At 39.9% G+C, this 21,882-nt stretch overlaps 1 protein-coding gene across 5 annotated transcripts in view; it reads right to left on the bottom strand.

Moving 5' to 3' along the window:
* PTPRZ1 (protein tyrosine phosphatase receptor type Z1) overlaps window positions 1-21,882 on the bottom strand; it is a 187,428-nt gene that overhangs the window by 75,646 nt on the left and 89,900 nt on the right. For all 5 annotated transcript variants that reach the window (XM_081038791.1, XM_081038792.1, XM_081038793.1 and 2 more), the window contains exons 3-4: window positions 5,429-5,608; window positions 4,238-4,389 (exon numbers count right to left, since the gene is read on the bottom strand). In XM_081038791.1, the coding sequence (XP_080894917.1) occupies window positions 4,238-4,389; window positions 5,429-5,608 (332 nt within the window). The remainder of the gene's footprint in view (window positions 1-4,237; window positions 4,390-5,428; window positions 5,609-21,882) is intronic.

Genomic DNA, 21,882 nt, shown 5'->3' with positions numbered 1-21,882 from the left:
TTTCTGGGAAGCTCTTTATCTCTCCATCAACTTTAAATGATAGCCTTGCTGGATAAAGCAATCTAGGTTGTAGGCCTTTGTGTTCCATCACTTTGAGTATCTCCTGCCACTCCCTCCTTGCCTTCAATGTTTCTGTAGAAAAGTCATTTGATAGTCTTATGGGAGTTCCCTTGTATGTAACCTTCTGCCTTTCTCTTGCTGCTTTCAAGATTCTCTCTTTGTCTTTAAGCTTTGCCATTTTAACTATAATGTGTCTTGGTGTGGGCCTGTTTGGGTTTATCCTGGTTGGAACTCTCTGCACTTCCTGGGCTTGTATGTTGGTTTCCTTCATCAGGTTAGGGAAGTTTTCGGACATTATTACCTCAAATATGTTCTCAATCCCTTGCTTCTTCTCTTCGCCTTCTGGTATTCCTATGATGCGCATGTTGTTGCGCTTGATGTTATCCCAGAGGTCTCTTAACCCATCTTCATTGTTTTTTATTCTTTTTTCTTTCTGTTGTTCAGTTTGAGTGATCTCTGCTAACTTGTCTTCTAAGTCGCTGATTCGATCCTCTGCTTCATCTAACCTGCTGGTCATTCCTTCAAGTGAGTTTTTAATTTCGGTAATTGTGTTTTTTAGTTCTAGCTGGTTGTTCGTTAAGATTTCTACATCCTTTTTTAGCTCTAACTGGTTGTTCTTTATGATTTCTATATCCTTCTTTATGTCTTCTCTAAGCTCCTTAAACATTCTTATCACCAGTGTTCTGAACTCTGTCTCTGACATGTTGGTTACCTCTGCTTCATTTGGTTCCAGTTGTGGAGGTTTCTTCTGTTCTTTTATTTGGGACATGTTTCTTTGTCTCCCCATTCTGACTGACTCTCTGTGTTTGCTTTGATGTATTAGGAAGATCCCCTAGAGCTCTTAGTTCTTGCTGGGTTATCTTATGTAGTATGTGTCTTTTATATTTGACTTGGACTACTTCGTTCTTCTCTGCATGTGCTCCACAGGAGGCTCGTGTGTTTAGTATATCGTCCTGTTCAAGAAGAACTTTGATTGCTTTTTGCTTGTGAGTAGGTGGGCTTAACTCCCAGGCCGTCTAGTTGTGAAACTTGGCTCTGCTCACCACAGGGTGTTCTGCTGGGTGAGGGTTGGCCACTTAAATGAGGTTTGGCCTCTATGGGCTCTTGTGCCTTCAGAGAATTCCCTCTGGGTGTGTGACTTGTAGGTCAAACTCGGTAGTACTCTGGTTTGGTCCAGAGTTGGCTTCTGGAAAATGTTGAATCTTGTGCCTCTTAAGCTGGGCCCTGGTAGGGCAGTTTCAGCACAAATCAAGTTACCAAGTACAACAACAACAACAACAACAAAGAAAACAAATCAAGTACATTCACATGTAAAATACAACCAACAATCCCCCCTCAACATAGGCAAAGATATCAAAGCAATAATGACAGAACAAAGCAAATCACTACAAGCAGAAAAAAAAAAAAAAAAAAAAAAGGAAGTACCAAGCAAAGCAAAACAGAAAGCAGAACCAGTCTTGGCTTAAGCCCACCAGGTAATCTCCAGGTTGTCCTCTGCTGTGCCAAAGAGTTCCCTGCCTATTGCGCAGGCAGCGCTGGTCACCTGGTGCCCAGAGTGAATTTGGGAGTGTAGATTTAAATGCGAGGGGCTGAGGGGTCTGGATGACAGTTTTCAGAGAGACCATGCAGTTTCTGTCCTTTCCTGCACAAATGCACGCTGAGAGTAGCTCCACCAGCCCTGTGGTCAGTATTCCTGAGTCTTAGGGCCCTCCTTCCATGGGTGACTTGTAGGTCAAACCCGGTAGTACTCTGGTTTGGTCCAGAGTTGGCTTCTGGATATGTTGAATCTTGTGCCTCTTAAGCTGGGCCCTGGTAGGGCAGTTTCAGCACAAATAAAGTTACCAAGTACAACAACAACAACAACAACAACAACAAGGAAAACAAATCAAGTACATTCACATGTAAAATACAACCGACAATCCCCACTCAACATAGGCAAAGATATCAAAGAAATAAAGACAGAACAAAGCAAATCACAACAAGCAGAAAAAAGAAAAAAAAAGAAGAGAAAGAAAGAAAAAAAAATAAAAAAAAATAAAAAAATAAAAAATAAAAAATAAAAAATAAAAAAATAAAATAAAGACCACCAAGCAAAGCAAAACAGAAAGCAGCACCAGTCTTGGCTTAAGCCCACCAGGTGATCTCCAGGTTGTCCTCCGCTGTGCCAAAGAGTTCCCTGCCTAGTGCGCAGGCATCGCTAGTCACCTGGTGCCCAGAGTGAATTTGGGAGTGTAGATTTAAATGCGAGGGGCTGAGGGGTTTGGATGACAGTTTTCAGAGAGACCATGCAGTTTCTGTCCTTTCCTGCACAAATGCACGCTGAGAGTAGCTCCAACAGCCCTGTGCCCAGTACTCCTGAGTCTTAGGGCCCTCCTTCCAAGGATGAGTGGGAGGGGGCGGGCGGGAGATCTCTAAGCTGCTGAAAGCCGGGAGCTGCGACTGCCGCTTACTGCTGAACTCAGGGATTGCTTCTGTTGATGTTTTCTTGATTTCCCTTAATTATTTTTACATTAGTAATAATGCATTTTCTCATTTAATCCTCATAATAACTTCATAAGGCATATGCTACTACTCGTGTCAATTTCACAGCTTAGGTAAATTAAATATTTTTTACAATGTTATGTCTGTAACTAATAACTAAATGGCGAAGTCTGTGTTCGAATCTAGTCCATTGGACTCAGACTCTGTACTCTGTCAATAATTAGCTTCCATGTTTTACAAAGTTAAAATAATAATACTATGCACACTATTTTATATTGTCTTTTAAAAGCATAATATCGCTAGAAAAGTAAAAAGCATTAAGATATTATGATGAACCTTTTTTTGTGTAAATCATTCAAAAACATGATTTTTACAAGATCTATGTTATTCCATCATAATGTAGTTAATCATTTCTTTTGGTTTCAATGTCGCCATGCAACAGCTTAAACTTTTGTTTCCTTCTCCCTGTCCCCAAAGGAAGGAGAGTCTGTGAGACGGATCCTTTCAGGGACTTTGCTTAACCTTCATGTTTGCACCTTATGTCTCCCTGTTTGGTCCCAGAAAGGTGACTGGACAGTCAATGACGAGTAAGATTCCTCACGGAAGGAACAACTCAAGCCAGAGGCAGTTGTGGGGTCCAAAGGAGAATCCATGGGGTTCACAGAGGTGGGCACAGCCCCCCACCTTCCTCAGGCTAAGGAAAGCCTCAGCCTCTGTGGCTGCATTCCTTCCCAAAACCTACAAGGGAAGTGATTCAATGAGGTGCTCCCCATCTATTCATATGCATATAGGTTTTGTCCCTCGAGGAAGTTGAGACTTATGGTCCAGCTGTCTGCAGGCAAGGGTGATTGACTCGAATAGGTTTTCTATTACGAAGTATAGAATTCACAGATCTTGAGATTGACAAGCTTTATCTCCTTTGCTTCCCCACCGAACTAATAAAAGTTATTGCAGCTGACTAGGTGCCACAGCCCAGACCCTGAGACTGCTGGTCCCTTGGTCTCCACATTTAAAATCTATTCATGGCTGCTGTCTTTACTTAACCCTGTGCCGCCCTACTCACTCCCCACAACTCTCGTAGCGCTGGACGCTACAGTTTCAACTTTTTATTATGGTAACTAAATCTTTGCACATACATTTTTGAGAATGTCTGTAGTTATTTTTTTAGACTGAATTGCTACAAATTGAAATGGTGGGTATTGAGAATGAAATACTTAAAATTCTTGATAACAACAAGCAAACTGCTTCCCAGAAAGTCTACCAATTTAGACCCTCTCCACACACATAGGCAAAGGTTTATTTCAACCCATGCTTGTTATTTATTGCATTTATACTTATTTTCCCAATTTTAAAGCTGAAAAATGTTCTCGTTTTATTTTGCATTTCTTTGATTCCCCAGTATTTTGATGAAATTTCCCGTTATTTTTATACTTGGATATGGAAAAAAAACGTATGCATTCATTTACTCATCAACATTTATGAATCATCTATAATATGGCACTTTGGGTTACCAGGAAGTGGAAAATCAAATACAGGTGTTATTGAGCTTAGTTAGTCTAGTGAGGAAGACAGACATTAACAAAGTAAAAATAACTATGAATTATAAAATTTGATTACAAATTAATCCAATGATATGCTAAATGAAATCTCAATGATTTATAAAATGAAACAGTAACCAGTGGAAGCTGTGACTTACCTCAAGTGGAAATTTTTGTCCTTCTAAACTATGTTCAGACCCATCAGATGACATATTGCATTTTCCCCAGTGAAAAGTTATCTTGCTTGCTTTGAACACTATTTCTGAAATTCCTCCACTGAGATGGTAATCATTAGTGAGATTAATTTCCACTAGAAAAAAAAAAAAAGAAAAGAAAAAATATAAAAGAAAACACACACACACACAATAAAATTGCATCTAAGTTTCTGAAAATAAAAATTACAAATGTCAACCACATTTTCTTCCATTAAAGGTACATTAAGGAAATCATTTATTTGATAAATTAAAAAAAGAAGCTGTCATTCTGGAAGCTGAACTTGTAACTCTGCACAATATACTTAATGTATCTTTTTGCCCCAATATGAACTAAAACGAAAAACTTAAATGCTGTGGGACCCTGACAGCAGAAGACAGCCAGTCCACCTGCCCTGCTTGTTTGGGGTCCTGAGATTGCCATTCCCCCAAAGCTCTGCTTCCCAAGGCATTTGATGATAGTGAGGGGGCAGAGTAAATGGAGATGGAACAGAAGAGGGAAGAGAGGAAAATCTCTTGGGCGTGCTCCCCCCACCTTCTCATTTTCAACTCATTTCTACTCCTTCTTTGCTGCTGCTTTCCTCCCATCTCCTTATCCCTCCAAGCAGCACCCCCGGCTCCATCACGCTCCAGAACCTCTCCTTAGGTTGTGGCAAGGAAGACAGAACCCCATTCCCATGGAAGGGGTTTTAACCACCTCGTGTTTGAACTCTGAGTGGCAACTTTCAGAACCTTAAACTCTCTTAATTTTAGTTCCACAGGAGATATTATCTGACTGTATTTTCTGAGTTGTCTGGAGATTAATGATTCTCTTGAGAGCCTAATGTAAGATTTTAATGTCTCTCAATCAGACTTAAAGAGTCTTTGTTCCATTAGGCAGAAACCACTAGCTGAATCCAACATACTGGCCAGACAACTAGAAATATAAACTTCCGTTAATAATAATAACATCAAACACAAAAGCAATAATGGTTAATTATTTATCACTTTCAATGTTCCACAAACTACACTAAGTACTTTACATGTACTAAACATTTGATCTTCACACCATCTTAGGAAGGAAACACCATTATAATCCCTATTTTACAGATAAGGAAATTGAGACACAGGGAATCATTTACACAAGTAACATTTTACCTGTTTTTCCAGTGTTATGAATGAATGTGTTTTCCAAAGATATTTTATCCCAACCCTGAAATTTAAGTTTCTTAAGATTCACATTTACTTGTGCAAGATCTTCATCAATATTGATAGGAGATTGTTTGGGGCTATTACATATTGGATATTTCTTTCCCCAATTTTTTTGATTCAGGGCTCCTAAAGAAAAGAAACAATAAGAAGTTAGTTTCTTAGATTACCATGCCAAAGCTAAATTTTATATTGTAAAGTAGTTAATTCATTACCTTAAAATATATACAAGTGTAGGAAACATTGGGACAACTTTCAATGAATTCACAAAATAATTACATCTAGATTTAGATTCTGAGTTTTAATATAATACACTACATAAAAAGAGGCGCGTGGAACAACCACATCAAGTGTAGGGATCAGCACGGCTTGCTTTAGCCATCACACTCTTCCAAATCAACAGGAAACCTAATTGTCATATCAGGTAGTCAGTCCTAGCCCAGGGTTCGAGGCTGAAAGGTAGGTGACCAGATGATCGTTGTGACTTCCTGACCATTCTCTACCGGGGTTAGTCCCCTTCAGAGCTTCTCTCATCACAGCCATTGAATGATTTGATTTCATTTCTATCTGTTCAGTCTCATTTATAAAAACATAATCACCAGGCTCTCCTTGAAATAGGAATATCTCCTTCCTTCTCCCCCCACCTTTTTTGTGGTGATAAAAAACCTACCAGATTTTACTGTTTAACAATCAGAAAAATGAAACAGTGTTTTCTATAAAGACGTTGGTTTAGTGAATGCGCACCTGCTTCCACAGAATGAACAGTCCTCCAAACCCAAAATGCCCTGCGCTGTTTTATTTCACCCCGACCTGAAACTACAAATCATCTCTCATAGCCTGATTTCACTGGATATTATGTAGCTAGCACCCAAGCAGCGCTAAGAACCAGTATGTTTTATTTAAAGGCCTGTTACAATATATGAGATGCTGCGAGTCCAAGCTGACAGCCCAATTCTCAGCTTATATGCTTGCAAATGTTTTTCTTTCGCAAAGTATGGATAAGGCCACAATATTACATGGTTAATGTTCAGGGAAATTATAAGTAACCAAACCTTCCATACCATCCTTGTCTGTGCCATCTACATCTTGTGAGAAAGGAATCAGTGAGGATTGACTTCCACGCAAGCTCTCATAATGTGACAAAGCTACCTTTGCATGATGTAGCTCAGAACGAAATAAGAATTAGTCATACCATGCAACAGCCTATATAGCCAAAGAAAACTAGGTTCTTCACCTCCTAGTGAGGCATCTACCAAAGTCAACAGGTCTGAAAACTTTCTTTATTTGAAAACCTATCTCTGTTCCTAGAGAGTGCTTGAGTACCATATGCTTTACAAATGCACAGCGATGCACATTTCAGCTTCTAGGAACAGCTCTAATGATTTGAGTAATACTATGCTGATTTCACTGTAAAGAACACTGGCATATGGACAAGAAAACACTCCTTGTTTTATTAATGTCAGTGCAAGTGAAGCAGAGAGAGAGACTGCAGCACAAATCAATAAGGCCCTTTGTATTGCTTACACATTTTAATACAGTGCAATACATTCCAAGGCCCTCAGGAAGAGTCCCTTAGTTGTGGTGGACAGAAACATAACATTGAAGTCTCTAGTAACGCTACATACGATTTATAAAGCTATTATTTCCCATAGCATTTCGTGATTATCTTTGTTTGGATTCTAAGTTGGCTCATCCATAACTGCACATTCAATTTCTGCCCTGAAACCAGATCCTCCTACAATCCTAGTCATCCCTGAAACGTAGAAGTCATCCTGACACATGTTTCCTCCTCAGCAAGCCCTTCGGGTGTACCTTCAACTCATATCCCGAATTGGACCATTCATTTCTCATGTGCACTGTTACCACTGCACCCGGCCCCTGTCTTCCTTAGCCTATGTCTTGACATTCCGTCAGCAGCACTGCCGTCACCTAGGAGACGGTTAGGAGAGTCAGGTCTCAGCCCCACTGAGCCGGAATCTAATTTCAACACAATTCCCAGGAGAGTCACATATACATTACATTTTGAGACGCAATGGTTTAGGTATCTCCAGTGCCTTCTCACCGGTCTCCAGCGTCTTCTCCTGCTCTTCCCACAATTCTGTTCTTCACTTACAAGGTAGGCAGGATGCTGAGCTGGCCCCACAAATTCCCACACCCTATTGTATGCCCTATGTAGTCCCTTCCACTTGAGGATGGGCAGGACCCGAAAAAATACTGGGATAGTTATTCCCTTATGTTCCATTGTACGGCCATGGAGATGGGGGAGTCCCCGCTGTGATTATGTTATGTTACAGAAGGCTCTGTATTAGCACATTGGAGAGAGAGTAACTCAAAGTGTGAGATTCCCCTGCTGGCTTTGAAGAAGTAAACAATGAGGTTGTGAGAGGGGAAGACCCTAGGAACTGAGAGTAGCCCCAGGCTGACAGTCAGCAAAAACAGTAAGCCAGTCACAAAAAGAAAAATGCTGCATGATTCCACTTAACAGGTGGCATCCAAAGTAGTCACACTCAAAGAGACAGACAGCAGAATGGTGGTTCCCAGGAGATGGGAGGAGGGAGAAAAGGGGAATTGTTTAGTGGGTACAGAGTTTCAGATCTCTGACATGAAAAAGTTTTAAAAATCTGTTTCACAACAATATGAGTATACTTAACATTACTGCACTCTACACTTCGAAAATGGTTAAGATGATAAATTCTAGGTGATGAATTTTTTTTGTCATAGTAGAAAAAATGGTTAGGATGGCAAAAATAAACAACAAATAAACAAGAATTGGAGACCTGGGTGGATCTCAATCTTGCAACCACAAGGAAATGAATTCTGCCAATGACCTGCAAGAACTTGGAACAGGACCTTGTGCTTCAAGTGAGAACACGGCCCAGCTCACATCTTGATTTCAGTCTTAGGAGACCCTGAGCAGAGAACCCAGCTGAATGGTCCCTCCTCTCTGACGCTGAACCCATGGAACTGTGAGATAATAAATGTGTGGTTTTAAGCCACTGAATTTGTAGTAATGTCTTACGCAGCATAAGAAAACTAATACAATCAATATATCAAATAATCTTTTTTTCTGCTTTTTATGAAATTTTTAAATTTATTTATTAAATGTATTGGGGTGACATTGGTTAGTAAAATTACATAGGTTTCAAGTGTACTACATCATCTAAAGAATGCATTGTGTGTTCACCACCTAGAGTCAATTCTCCTTCCATCACTACGTATTTGACCCCCTTTACCCTCTTCTACCTCTCTCCATTCCTTCTTATCCTCTGGTAACCACTAAACTGTTGTCAGTGTCTATGAGTTCTTGTTTGTTTGTTTGTCTTGTTCCTTTGTTGCTTTCAGTTTTATATCCCACATATCAGTGAAATCATATGGTTCTCGACTTTTTTGTCTGACTTATTTCTCTTAGCATGATAATCTCAAGATCCAACCATGTTGTCGCAAATGGTAGTATTTCATCTTCTCTTATGGCTGAGTAATATTGCATTGTGTGAATGTACCACATCTTCTTTATCCAATCATCCATCGAAGGACACTGGTTGTTTCCATGTCTTGGCCACCATGAATAATGCTGTAGTGAACACAGGGGCATATATATCTTTACAGATAAGTGTTTGTATATTAGGTCATGTGCCGCTCCTTGGCTCAGTTCCCTCCAGTATCTTTTCATCTCACTTAGAATAAAATATAAGCCCCTTAGCACAGCCAACAGATCCTATATTATGTCACCACATTCAGCCCCTCTGATCTCATCTCCTCCCGCTCTGTAGTGATCATTACTCTAGCCACACTGGCTTCTTTTCTGTTTCTAGAACATGGGGAGGCAGCTGCAGGGCTCAGCACTTGCTGCCACCTCTTCCAGGAGTGCTTCCTGAAATGCTCCGCCCCAGATGTCTGCAAGGCTTGCTCTCATGCCCTCTTGCTCCAATCAGGTCTCTGCTCAAATGGAGAGCTGCTCATTGGAGACGATTTCCTGAACACCCTGTCTGTAGTGCACTTCCTTCCCTTGCCCAGTCTCAAGTCCCTCTCTCATTTTTGTTCTCCTAAGATATTTTGTGTATTTATTTGTTTGCACACCCCAGAATCCAGAAAAAAGCCCTGATACATAGCACATGTTTAATAAACATTTGTTGAATGACTAAATCAGACCCCCAAAAAATGATGTCTTGTTTTATGAGTATGAGCTCACAGGGCTCTAACATGAAATGGCAACAGGAAAAAAGAAACAACAAAAAAATTTCTAAATTTAACTGCAGGTCTTATTTGACTGTTTATTATATGATAATTTTGTTGAGTATTCCCTACTAAACTTCTGCTGAAGGATATCAAGAAAGACATGGCGTCCAACCTAAATGTTGTCTAACATTTGCCAGCACAATGATTCTGAGTAACGAGATTGTTTGAAGTTCATCAAATAATCACATTGAGTGTGAACCTAGTTTAAAACACCTACTAGATCATGGTGCTAAGTAAAGTACAGGTTCAAAAAGCCTCCTTAATTTTTGTGATAAAAAGACAAAATAAAAGGGCCAGAATAGGGAAAATAATTTTTGTATAAAAAGGTTATAAAGCAGAAAAAGTCCATAAAACAAAATTTTTAGTGAAAAGGTTATAAAACAGAAAAAGTCCACTTGAGTTTCTTTTTTGTGCAAAGGATCCTAGAAACGAGGTTGTTTGAAATCATCCTAAGTAAAAAACCAAAGGAAGTAAACTAATAAAATATTAAAACTGTGCAGAAGGATGAAACACAGATCAAAGAAGCATTAACTATATTTCACCTGTCTTTAACAATGAAAATTAATCTTATGTTTAAACATTATTTTTTAAATTCCCAAATTTATATTTTTAAAGTTGCAATTGGAGATCTCAGTCCATGAAATGGTTAAAGCCAGGATGATGTATCTGAAAGAGCAGGTGTACAGAATTCAAGAGAACTATACTGTATCCACTGGAGTGCCATTAGTGAATGCGGGGGAGAAAGAAATTAGGACGCTCACTGTAGTTGCAACACAAAATTATCACGCTGAAATAAGGAGGAATACAGAGTACTAAATGTCAGCTCTTGAAAGTTAAAATAAATTATTCATAGTTAGCCATTTATTGACTGACTTGAATTAGTACCATTCCTATAAATTTCCTGTGCTTACCTCTATTGGGGCACTTAACAGATTGTGTATTGTTTGTTAACTTCTCTATTTCATCTGTATCTTATTGCCAAACTCTGAGTCTGGCACACAGGAGAAACAAATGAAATGCTTGTGAAATAGTCTTTGTGCAGGTCATGAATGTATTCAATATTTAATACTGTGTACTCTCTATTCCAAAAAGAAAGGAAAGCAATTCTAGGCTTTGTAGGAGACATGTATGAGTTCAAGTTGGTTGGCTTGCTTGTTTATTCTTGCATTCCAGAAGGTCAGGGGCATGTTACATAAGAAGTAGACAAATGCCTAAAGAAGTAGATGGGTTGAAGGAAGGTCAATATGCACATCCAAAGCACACACGTGAGCCCTGAGAAATGGGTAGAACCTTCACAGGCAGAGAGGGGAACTAAGAGCACATCTGGTTGAGTAATAAGCCTGAGCAGACTCACTATGACAGAAAGGGCAGTCAATGCTCAGAGACCAGTTAGCAGTCCAGCTTGGTCCACTGAGAAAACCGTGGATACCAAGGAATTCTCCATATGGAGATGGAAAGGTAGACGGTGAGCAAATGCACCTGGGCAGGCCAATGGGAGGTAGGGAGGCTTTGCAAGAGTAAAGGAGCTCACGGCAATCTTATCAGAGAGGTTAAGCAGGCAGGAATACAGTGTAGGCAGAAATGGAGAGGCTGTATCATTAGTGGACATTTTCACAGGTAGCAATAATACGTCTTCATTTGATTTTTACAGAATCCATGTTCAAGGTAGTAAATGTTTATGTCTCCTCAAAATTCACATATTGAAATCCTAAACCCCAATGTTATGGTATTTCAAGGTGGGGTCTTTGGGAGATGATTAAGTCATGAGGGCTGGGCCCTTCTGAACAGGATTAGTGCCCTTAAGAAAGAAACCCCAGAGAGCTCCTTCACCCCTTCCCTGTGAAGTTACAGCAAAAAACAGCCTAAGAAATAATCTTCACTAGACATTGAGTCTGCTGGTGCTTTGATCTTAGACTACCCAGCCTGCAGAACTGTGAGAAATAAATTTCTGTTGTTTATAAACTACCAGCCTGTGGTATTTTGTTATAGCATCCTGAATGGACTTGGACACCTTGTACTTGTTTGAACTACAATATGTCTGTCTCTTACTCATGTTGTAATTTCAGCACCTTTCTTAGAATCTTCCACTTAAGGATTAAATAAACATTTCCTGAATGAATAAATGCTTCAACAAGATATCTTCAGTTACCTACTCTTCACTGTTCCTGGATTACACATCTTGACCAATTCGTGTTCTAGGAACATATTTGAAAAAAAAAAAATCCTGTGTGGGGAAATAGTACTTCACCAGTCTCTAACATGAAAGTATTAACTGAGGAAAACTAAAGTTTAAAATAAAGGGGGAATGATTGACGAAAACAAAAAAGAAAACCAATGCATGTTTTTAATAGTTTGGAAAAAAAGTGAGAAAATTATTACTATGAAAGGAAAGTAAGAAAATAAAATCATTCTTCTCACTTTTTTGCACTAGTCCTGTTGAGTCTTACCTTCCTGTACCAGAAAAACGGATAAAATAATTATATGTGGAGAGTATTGGATCTCAGGAGAGATCCAATCAAAATTCATACATGTAAGATACATGATAAAAATCCCAACATTGACTTCTTTTCAAAGTTACCATAAATTGCTGTCATTTAACAAGATCTGAATAACAGTAGACTTAGAACTGAGTCTTCAAAGTCCAAGGTATTAAGACATATACTGCCTTTAACCTTAATGAATTTCTTTGCTAATCCCGATTTTGATGTAAGACAATGTTTGCATAGCTAAATATTTACATGTAAAAATATTACTAAAAAGCAATTATAAATGTAATGTTGAAGTGAAGCCTGTAGTAATGATTATAGCATCTATTACAAATTGCCTCAAATAGCTGCATTCAAGATTCCATACACTGGGCCGGCCTGGTGGCTCAGGTTGTTGGAGCACCGTGCTCCTAACGCTGAGGTCGCTGGTTCAATTTCCACATGGGCCAGTGAGCTGCGCCTGCCCTCCATAGCTAAGATTGTGAACAACAGCTCTCCTTGGAGCTGGGCTGTCGTGAGCAGCTAGAGGTTGGTGTAAACTGCCGCAGGCTGCTGTGTGCTATGGGCTGCTGCTGCGTGCCGCCATGAGTGACCGACAGCAAGTGAGAGCTGCCGTGAGCTGCTGTGAGCAGCCCACCGATGACCAACCACCTCAGCTGGGGAAGCACAAGGCTCATAATTCCCACATGGGCCAGGGAGCTGTGTCCTACACAACTAGACTGAGAAACAATGGCTTGAACCAGAGTGGGGGGAGGTGGAAGAAGGGGGAGAAAAAGATTCCATACACTATAATTCACAGCTTTAGAGATTACTGTGTATTGTGGACTTGCTTTACACGTTAACAAAGATACCAAAGCCCACATTAAAAAGTCACCTAAGGAGACGTCATCAAAATGGCGACGTGAGGTGAGCCTCTGTAAAGCTCCCCTGGAATTTACAACTAATCGAACAGTAACTCCACAAAGGACTCCCTGCACAGCAGACAGGCAAGACGAAGAGGCCCACTACTGAATTCACCTAAAGGTGGGAGAATCGCGCGAGCTGGGGGGGGGGGCGAGGAGGGAAGAAGAGAAGTGCAGAGACTGAGCCGAGCATGCGCAGCATGCACACCTAGCTCATTGCTCCGAGAACTACCGGGAAGAACCGGGAACTACCTCGCTGCATCCGGGAACTACTGCAGCTGTGGGAGAGTGAAGAACTCGGACTGCTAGGGCTCCGCTTATGGCCCACAGGGCTGAGGGGGCAGCATATAACACAGCTAAACCCAACGCTCATGGCAGAGACCTCGGAGAAAAGACTGAGGGAAGAACGCTGAAAATGGCGGTTTAAGCCCTCACTGCCGAGCAGAGAACGGAAGGAAGCCTTAGACACTGAGACTAGCCGCCCCCTCTCTACCCTCCCAGAGCTCGCCCTGCCCCCACCTGCCCGGTGCTAGAAGCGGAACAGTAGCAGTGTCAGATCAAAAGGACAGAATATTTGCTGTTCGGAGAACTGTGGACCACAGACACAGATTCTCAACACAACTAGTTCCGGCAAAGGAGAGGGAGCTGTGGAAGCCAGACCGGCTGTGGTGGTGGTCGCTGCCATTGCTTTGGGCCACCTCTCGCAACTCACCCCGCCCTTGACACCATCTATCTGGGTGGATCCTTGCAGGAGTAAACAGAACTGCTGAAACAAACGGGCTCTGAATCTGGTGCAGAAAGAGCTTTGGAACTTCAAACGCTCTCCGCATCCCCACAGGGACGTGGCGCCCTATGACCCAGGTGAACTGTTAACAGAGGAGAAGCCCGTCTCCCAGGGAATCCCCCCATTGTGTGAGAAGCTGGAATATTTCAGAGAAAACATAGCACTACTGTGTGAGAGAGGATAAAAAAAAGTCTGCAGTCAAAGAGAAAATAAAACATTCTATCACCAAGTATTGGAAAACAAAAGAAAGACCTCTTCCTATCAACCTGTTGCAGAAGCCACTCCTGTAGATGTCTAGGAAGAGAAATAATAAATAAGTAATTGCCATGAATAACCAAGGCAACAAGACAGCTCAGAAAGAAAGTGAAAAGTCTCCAGAAAAGGAACTTAAACATATGGAAATATGTGACTTAAATGACACAGAATTCAATATCGCAGTTCTGAAAAAACTCAACGAGATGCAAGAAAACACAGAAGTGCAATTTAATAAACTCAGAAACGCAATCAAAGAACAACATGAGCATTTTACGAAAGAGATTGAAATTTAAAAAAAGAACCAAATGGAATTTCTGGAGATTAAGAACTCAATAGAAGAAATTAAGAATGAAATAACCAGCTTAGGTAGTAGAGTTGACTAGATGAAGGAAAGAATCAGTGACATCGAAGATAGAAAACTGGAAATTACACAGATGGAAGAAGAAAGAGATTTGAGACTTAAAAGAAATGAAAGAACTCTACAAGAACTTTCTGACTCTATCAGAAAGAGCAATGTAAGAATAATGGGCATATCAGAAGGAGAAGAAAGAGAGAGGGGAACAGAGAATATATTCAAACAAATTGTTAATGAGAACTTCCCAAACTTGTGGACAGAACTGGATCCCCGAATCCAAGAAGCAAATAGAACACCTAATTACCTCAATCCCAACAGGCATTTTTGAAAGAAATTGATGAAGACGCAAAGAAATGGAAAGACATTCCGTGCTCATGGATTGGAAGAATCAACATAGTTAAATGGCCATATTACCCAAAGCAATATACAGATTTAATGCAATCCCCATCAAAATCCCAATGGTATTTTTTAAAGAAATAAAACAAAAAATCATCAGATTTGTTTGGAACCACAAAAGACCCCGAATAGCCAAAGCAATCTTAAGAAAAAAGGACAATGCTGAAAGTATCGCCTGCCTGACTTTAGCTTGTACTACAGGGCTACAATAATCAAAACGGCGTGGTATTGGCAGAAAAACAGACACATAGACCAATGGAATAGAATTGAGAATCCAGAAATAAAACCACATAAATATGGACAGATAATTTTTGACAAAGAAGCTAAAACATACAATGGAAGAAAGACAGCCTCTTCAATAAATGGTGCTGGCAGAATTGGATAGCTACGTGCAGAAGTATGAAACTGGACTGCTATCTGTCACCATGTACCAAAATTAATTCAAAATGGATCAAAGAGTTAAGCATAAGACTTGACACAATAAACTGCATAGAAGAAAACATACGTACTAAACTTATGGACCTTGGGTTCAAAGAGCATTTTATGAATTTGACTCCAAAGGCAATGGAAGTAAATGCTAAAATAAACGAATGGGACTATATAAAACTTAAAAGCTTCTGCACAGCAAAAGAAACCTTAGACAAAATAAAGAGGCAACCAACTGAATGGGAGAAGATTTTTGCAAAGAGTGCCTCCGATAAGGAGCTAATATCCACAATATACAAGGAACTCATGAAGCTCAACAACAAAAAAACAAACAACACAACTGAAAAATGGGCAGAGGACCTGAAGAGACATTTCTCCAAAGAGGACATACAAATGGCAAATAGACAATGAAAAAATGCTCAACATCACTAATCATCAGAGAAATGCAAATATAAACCACAATGAGATACCACCTCACTCCAGTCAGAATGGCTGTCATCATCAAGACAAATAGTCTTTCAGGCCACTCATTCTTCATTTCTTTTGGTGCTTCCCCTTCCTTTATGCTCCTGAAATGTTAGTGCTCTTATTAATGTCCTATCAGTGGTCCTTTTCTCACTTATCAACTTTAATTAAAATATTTTATCCACATCCATGGTTTTAACTTACCACTCCTATTCCGATGTTCTCTAGTCCAGACTTTTCAATGGCTCCCAAACCTGCATTTTTGATTGTCCAGTGAGATTCTCAGTCTTCCATGAGAATCTCAAAGTCTGTAGGTCCAAAACCAGATTCAGATTTCCACCTATTTTCCCTAACAATGTGACTGATACCATGAATCACCAGATATGTTCCAGTCAGGATCTTGGGAGTCATCCTTTGCCTTACTTTAAAATAAGAATCCTTTAAAATGTTCTTAAGACTTCTAGTCAAAATGATGGAATAGGTAAATGTTGTGCTTGCCTCCTCCCATGACCACATCAAATTACAACTAAACTACAGAACAATAATCATTGGGAACTGCCTGAGGACTAGCTGAACAGAAGTCCTATAACTAAGGATATTCAGAAGAGGGCTGAGGGGCAGCTTTCTTCCAGGCAGAAATGCTGACATGAGTGTCCCATTAGAACAGATAATAGAGGAAAATAAAGTCTTGACTAATAGCTTCTCGTTCTGAAATTCTTTGCATTTGATCTGCTTTCAGTGCAGCTTTAATAGCAGCTATTATCTATATTCACCAACTGCTTTGCTCTTTCTAGTTCCAAAAAAACACAAACAGGCATGCTGCTTTGTGAATTTAAAGACATCTTTGTTCTGGTTTCATCATGGGAAGTTATCACAGACATCTTTGTTCTTTACTTTCAATCAGCTTATGTGATTTATGTGACATAAATTCACTTCTTGATTGTTATCCAGTACTTTTAGGTTTTAGTTTCTTATTTTTGAGGAAGCACCCCTTTCTCAAGGAGCTAAGTGCTGCATCTGAAAAGTCTCTATTTAATTATATCATCTTTCTATTTTGCTGGAGTTCTAAATTCTCTGCTACGTTTTCATTGAAAATAACACTGATTTATTTCATTTCTATATTTGAATAAACTGAACTTTGAATTCAAATGTTTACTGCTAATAACTTTATAATATTTAAGTGATTTTTTTTCTTTTTTTTAATTTATTGGGGTGACAATTGTTAGTGAAATTACATAGATTTCAGGTGTACAATTCTGTATTACATCATCTATAAATCCCAGTGTGTGTTCACCACCCAGAGTCAGTTCTCCTTCTATCACCATATATTTGATCCCCCTGACCCTCATCTCCCACCCTCCAACCGCCTTACCCTCTGGTAACCACTAAATTGTTGTCTGTGTCTATGAGTTTTTGTTTCTCATTTGTTTGTCGTGTTCTTTTGTTGTTTTTGGTTTATATACCACATATCAGTGAAATCATAGGGTTCTCTGCTTTTTCTGTCTGACTTATTTCGCTTAGAATTATACTCTTAAAATCCATCCATGCTGTCACAAATGTTCCTATATCATCTTTCCTTACCACCAAATAGTATTCCATAGTGTATATATACCACAACTTCTTTATCCATTTATCTATCGAAGGACATTTTGGTTGTTTCCATATCTTGGCCACCATAAACAAAGCTGCAATGAACATTGGAGCACACATGTCTTTATGTGTAAATGTTTTCGTATTTTTTGGGTAGATACCCAGGAGAGGGATTGCTGAGTCATATGGTAATTCTATTCGTAATTTTTTGAGGAACCTCCACACTGCCTTCCATAACGCTGCACCAATCTGCATTCCCACCAACAGTGTATGAGGATTCCTTTTTCTCCACAGCCTCTCCAACACTTGTTACTATTTCAAAAATGTCTTATAGCTTTCAGCATATAAATCCTTCACATCCTTGATTAAGTTTATTCCTGGGTATTTTATTCTTTTTGCTGCAATTGCAAAGGGAATTGTTTTTTTGTATTTCTTTTTCTGAGATTTCATTGTTAGTATATAGGAATGCAATGGACTTTTGTACGTTGACTTTGTAGTCAGCAACTTTACTGTATTCGTTGATCGTTTCTAACAGCTTTTTGGTGGAGTCTTTAGGGTTTTCTATGTATAGCATTATGTCATCTGCGAAGATGATAATTTAACTTCTTCATTTTTATGTAAGGCAAAGGATGACTCCCAAGATCCTGACTGGAACATATCTGGTGATTCATGGTATCAGTCACATTGTTAGGGAAAATAGGTGGAAATCTGAATCTGGTTTTGGACCTACAGACTTTGAGATTCTCATGGAAGAATGAGAATCTCACTGGACAATCAAGAATACGGGTTTGGGAGCCATTGAAAAGTCTGGACTAGAGAACATCGGAATAGGAGTGGTAAGTTAAAACCATGGATGTGGATAAAATATTTTAATTAAAGTTGATAAGTGAGAAAAGGACCACTGATAGGACATTAATAAGAGCACTAACATTTCAGGAGCATAAAGGAAGGGGAAGCACAAAAAGAAATGAAGAATGAGTGGCCTGAAAGAAAATTGCAAATTGTGGAGAAAATGATATCATGAAAGTCATAGAAGGATGGTCTCAACAATGAGAGTTTATCCCCAAGTAGGTATTATACTCATACATAGCGCAGAGCCCACAGAGTCATGATCGAAGTGCAACTTCTGAATTTGGCTATTTCTTTACTCCAAACCAAATAAAAGAATTTCAGCGACGTGATGGACCTGGAGTTCATACTACAGAAGGCAGAATAGTGACTTGGCAGTGACAAAGTAGAGTTAAGAAAGGGCTTTTTAAAACCTTGCTGTGAAGGAAAGAAGACTGAGAGAGCAGCACCCAGAGACAGATACAAGGAAGAGAAATAGGTTTTTCTTAGAGCCAGAGAGAGACTGAAGGGTGTGTAATATATTGAGAGGAAAGAGTTATAGCAAGAAGGGGTTTGAAGTTCTGGAATGCCCATAATCAAGGTCCCCATGGGAAGAGGATCATGGATGGAGGATTATTAACCAAGGAGAGGAAACGAAACATAAGAAAATCAAGGAAACAGGAATTTCTATCTACAACTTTAGAGATGGGGAATAAGAAATCTGATGGTTCACACTACAGAGCTTCAGTTGGAGAGCAAGATCACATGACATGGAGGAAAAGGGGCTTGAGGGTTGAGCAGACTTCAGTTCAATCCCAGCACCCCAGCTTACAGGCACCACTCACCTGCAACTCAGTTACCTTATCTGTAACAGAGATGTAACATCTCTACCTCTCAGACTATGCAATTTAATTGAGAAGTGGGCTGGAAGACAGTATGAATCTCCTTAACCCCTCTCCCTACTTTCTCAGGAAAACTAGAAGCAGGATCATTAGCTGTGGAAGAGAAGCAGGTAGGCGAGTGGACTCCAGGAAGGTAGCAAGGAATGAAATAATGGACATTTAGGAGTGATGAAAAGCACCGAGGGTTCTGTTGATGTGAGAGAACATCAACTTGTAAAAGCCACACTCATAAATGTGTGTGCATGTGTGCATGTTTGGTTTTGTTTTTGCAAGTTCCATAGTCCTGATGGACAAGCAGCATGGGCAGGAAGTTGCAGTCCTGCAGTTGAGATCTGTGGGATGGGTATGGTGGATATATGAAAGGTCAGGAAACTGGAGCTTCTGGCAAAAGGGTGTGGAAGCCCCCCTTTCCCTGCTCACCCCATCTCAAATCGGGTACGGGGAGACAAAGGTAATTTTTTTAAAAAGCTATTACACAGTTACAACCACAGTGTCTTCTGCCATCTTTCATTTTAACGTATAAAATGATAGCGCGATAGAGATGAAACCCAATGCTGCAGTGTTTCTACTCCTGTAGCCTGTAGCAAACATTCAGCTAATCAAAATCAGAAAAACCACAGCAGCTGAAATTGAACAAAGCCGCAGAAACCATGAAGAGGTCTTATTGCTCTACCTTCCCATGCCCGACAAACCACTTCTAAAAAGGAAGAAAAGGCTTGACGATTAGGGCATTAAGTAACTCTGAGATTAATGTTATGACCTTTTTGCCTGCCTGTTCCAAATGAGTCTACTGTGTTTTAATATTCAGGATTCAAATTAAAGGCAGTGTAAGCTGATTAACTGCAGAACTTTTTTGGTAGTATTTGCTGTTAACTAACTAACCTCAATGAAAGGCAGACAAACGATCCGTGGAATGGTAAGAGAGAAACAGAGTGAGATTTCTTTGTTGCTGCATTCTGGCCATCGCTGATGATATAGCCAATACAGAAACTCAAAAGCCCTGGACATTTCTGCTTGGTTTGAGGAATAAAAAACCTCTTGTGGAATAGCCCTGAAAGTGCCTTGAGCCACTATATACTCCCTGGTAGTCATCAACTTTTCCTCTTCTCCAGTAACTGATGAGCCACGCTCTTACCCCAAGGAAGCAGCGGCACCATAGACATTGCTGCAGGTTTTCGGACAGCAGCATGGCCACCATGTCTGTACCCAATGCTTATTGTCCACATACTGGTTACTGACGGGGCATGACAGTGGCTCTGATTTTCACATTTGGTAGAAGGACCTGATTCAGAGTTGAAGTCTGAGACACAGATGTCACCTTCTAATCTTTCCATTTGGGCTAGGACTTCTGATCACTTTTTCTACAGGATTGTTTTATTTTTTTGGTTAAAGAGCATGCTGCCTGTAAGACCAAAGTTGCTGGCTTCCTTCCTGTTCTTCCTTCCTGTATGCATTTATCATGGAATTCTTTCTTAGATCAGATCTCCTACATACATGCTACTGGTCACATGAAAAGACTAAGAAAGAAGCCATGGATAAATAACACTTTCATCGCTACAGCTAGGAATTGTATACTTTGTATTATCTCTAGATCCCATCAAAACTTATTTCCATTGCACGCGGCTTCCACTTGTTCACTCATTCACCAAATATTTAATGAAGTGGCCAGTGTGAAATAGAATATAAGTTTGGCTTAAAAGATTCGAAGACGAATAAAACAGCCTCCAGCATCAAAGAACTCAGGTGCTAGTGAGGACCCAAAACATATCATTATAATACACTCTAATAAGTATGAAGCAGAGATATGCATGGAGTACATAAAAGGTTAATGTTTTGAATCGATTCAGGACATCGAGGCAGCTACAACAGCACAACAAAAGACACTCACGAAAAAGGACTTCCAGAACTGCTTCAAAAAGTGGCAAGAACGATGGGATAAGTGTGTTTGAAGCGAGGGGAAGTATTTTGAGGGAGATTAATGGTAGTGTGTCTTTTACTGTAATAATTTTTATTTAAACATTCACTGTATTTTTTATTATTATTAGTTTCAGGTGTACAAAATAATGTAATAGTTACACATTTCACCCCTCACAAAAAGATAACACCCCCTCCAGCAATCTATTGCCCCTCTGACGTCGTATATATCTATTATAATTCCATTGACTCTATTCCCTATGCTGTACTCCATATCCCGTGACTATATATTAAATTACAGTTGACATACAATATTACTCAGCTTCAGCGTCAGGTGTACAGCGCAGTGGTCAGGCATCTACACCGTCCATGAAGTGGTCTCCCTAATAAGACATGTGCTCATCTCACACAGTACAAAATCTTTACAACATTATTGATTATATTCCCCAAACTGTCTTTCATATCCCCGTGGCAATATTATAGTTACCAATTTATGTTGTCTAATCCCTTCCCTTCTCCCTCATCCCCACCCTCTTCCTTTGTAGCAACCATCTTCACTGTATTTATTGCTCGATCACAACTCGTATATGGGGTAAAAATGGTTACAGAGTTGAGGAAAACTGATGGCAGGTAGATCAGTTAGCAATAGTTTAGGTGAAGAACAGCAAGGATCTAAACCAGGGGAGAGATATGTAAGGAGAGACAGGAAAAGATTTGAAAAAGAGAAAAAATTTAGGACCAGGAAGTTGATTAACTGTGGGGATCAGGAAGGGGGTGGTGAATGATTACTTTAATGACTCTGGCTTGGCTTGGGTGACTGAGGACGACAGTGCCACCAGTCAAGAGGCAATAGTTTCTATTCCT

This window comes from Rhinolophus hipposideros (assembly GCF_964194185.1).
Source record: "Rhinolophus hipposideros genome assembly, chromosome: 25".
NCBI lineage: Eukaryota > Metazoa > Chordata > Mammalia > Chiroptera > Rhinolophidae > Rhinolophus > Rhinolophus hipposideros.
The sequence above is the reverse complement of the archived record's forward strand: the minus strand, read 5'-3'. Positions and strand labels throughout refer to the sequence as shown.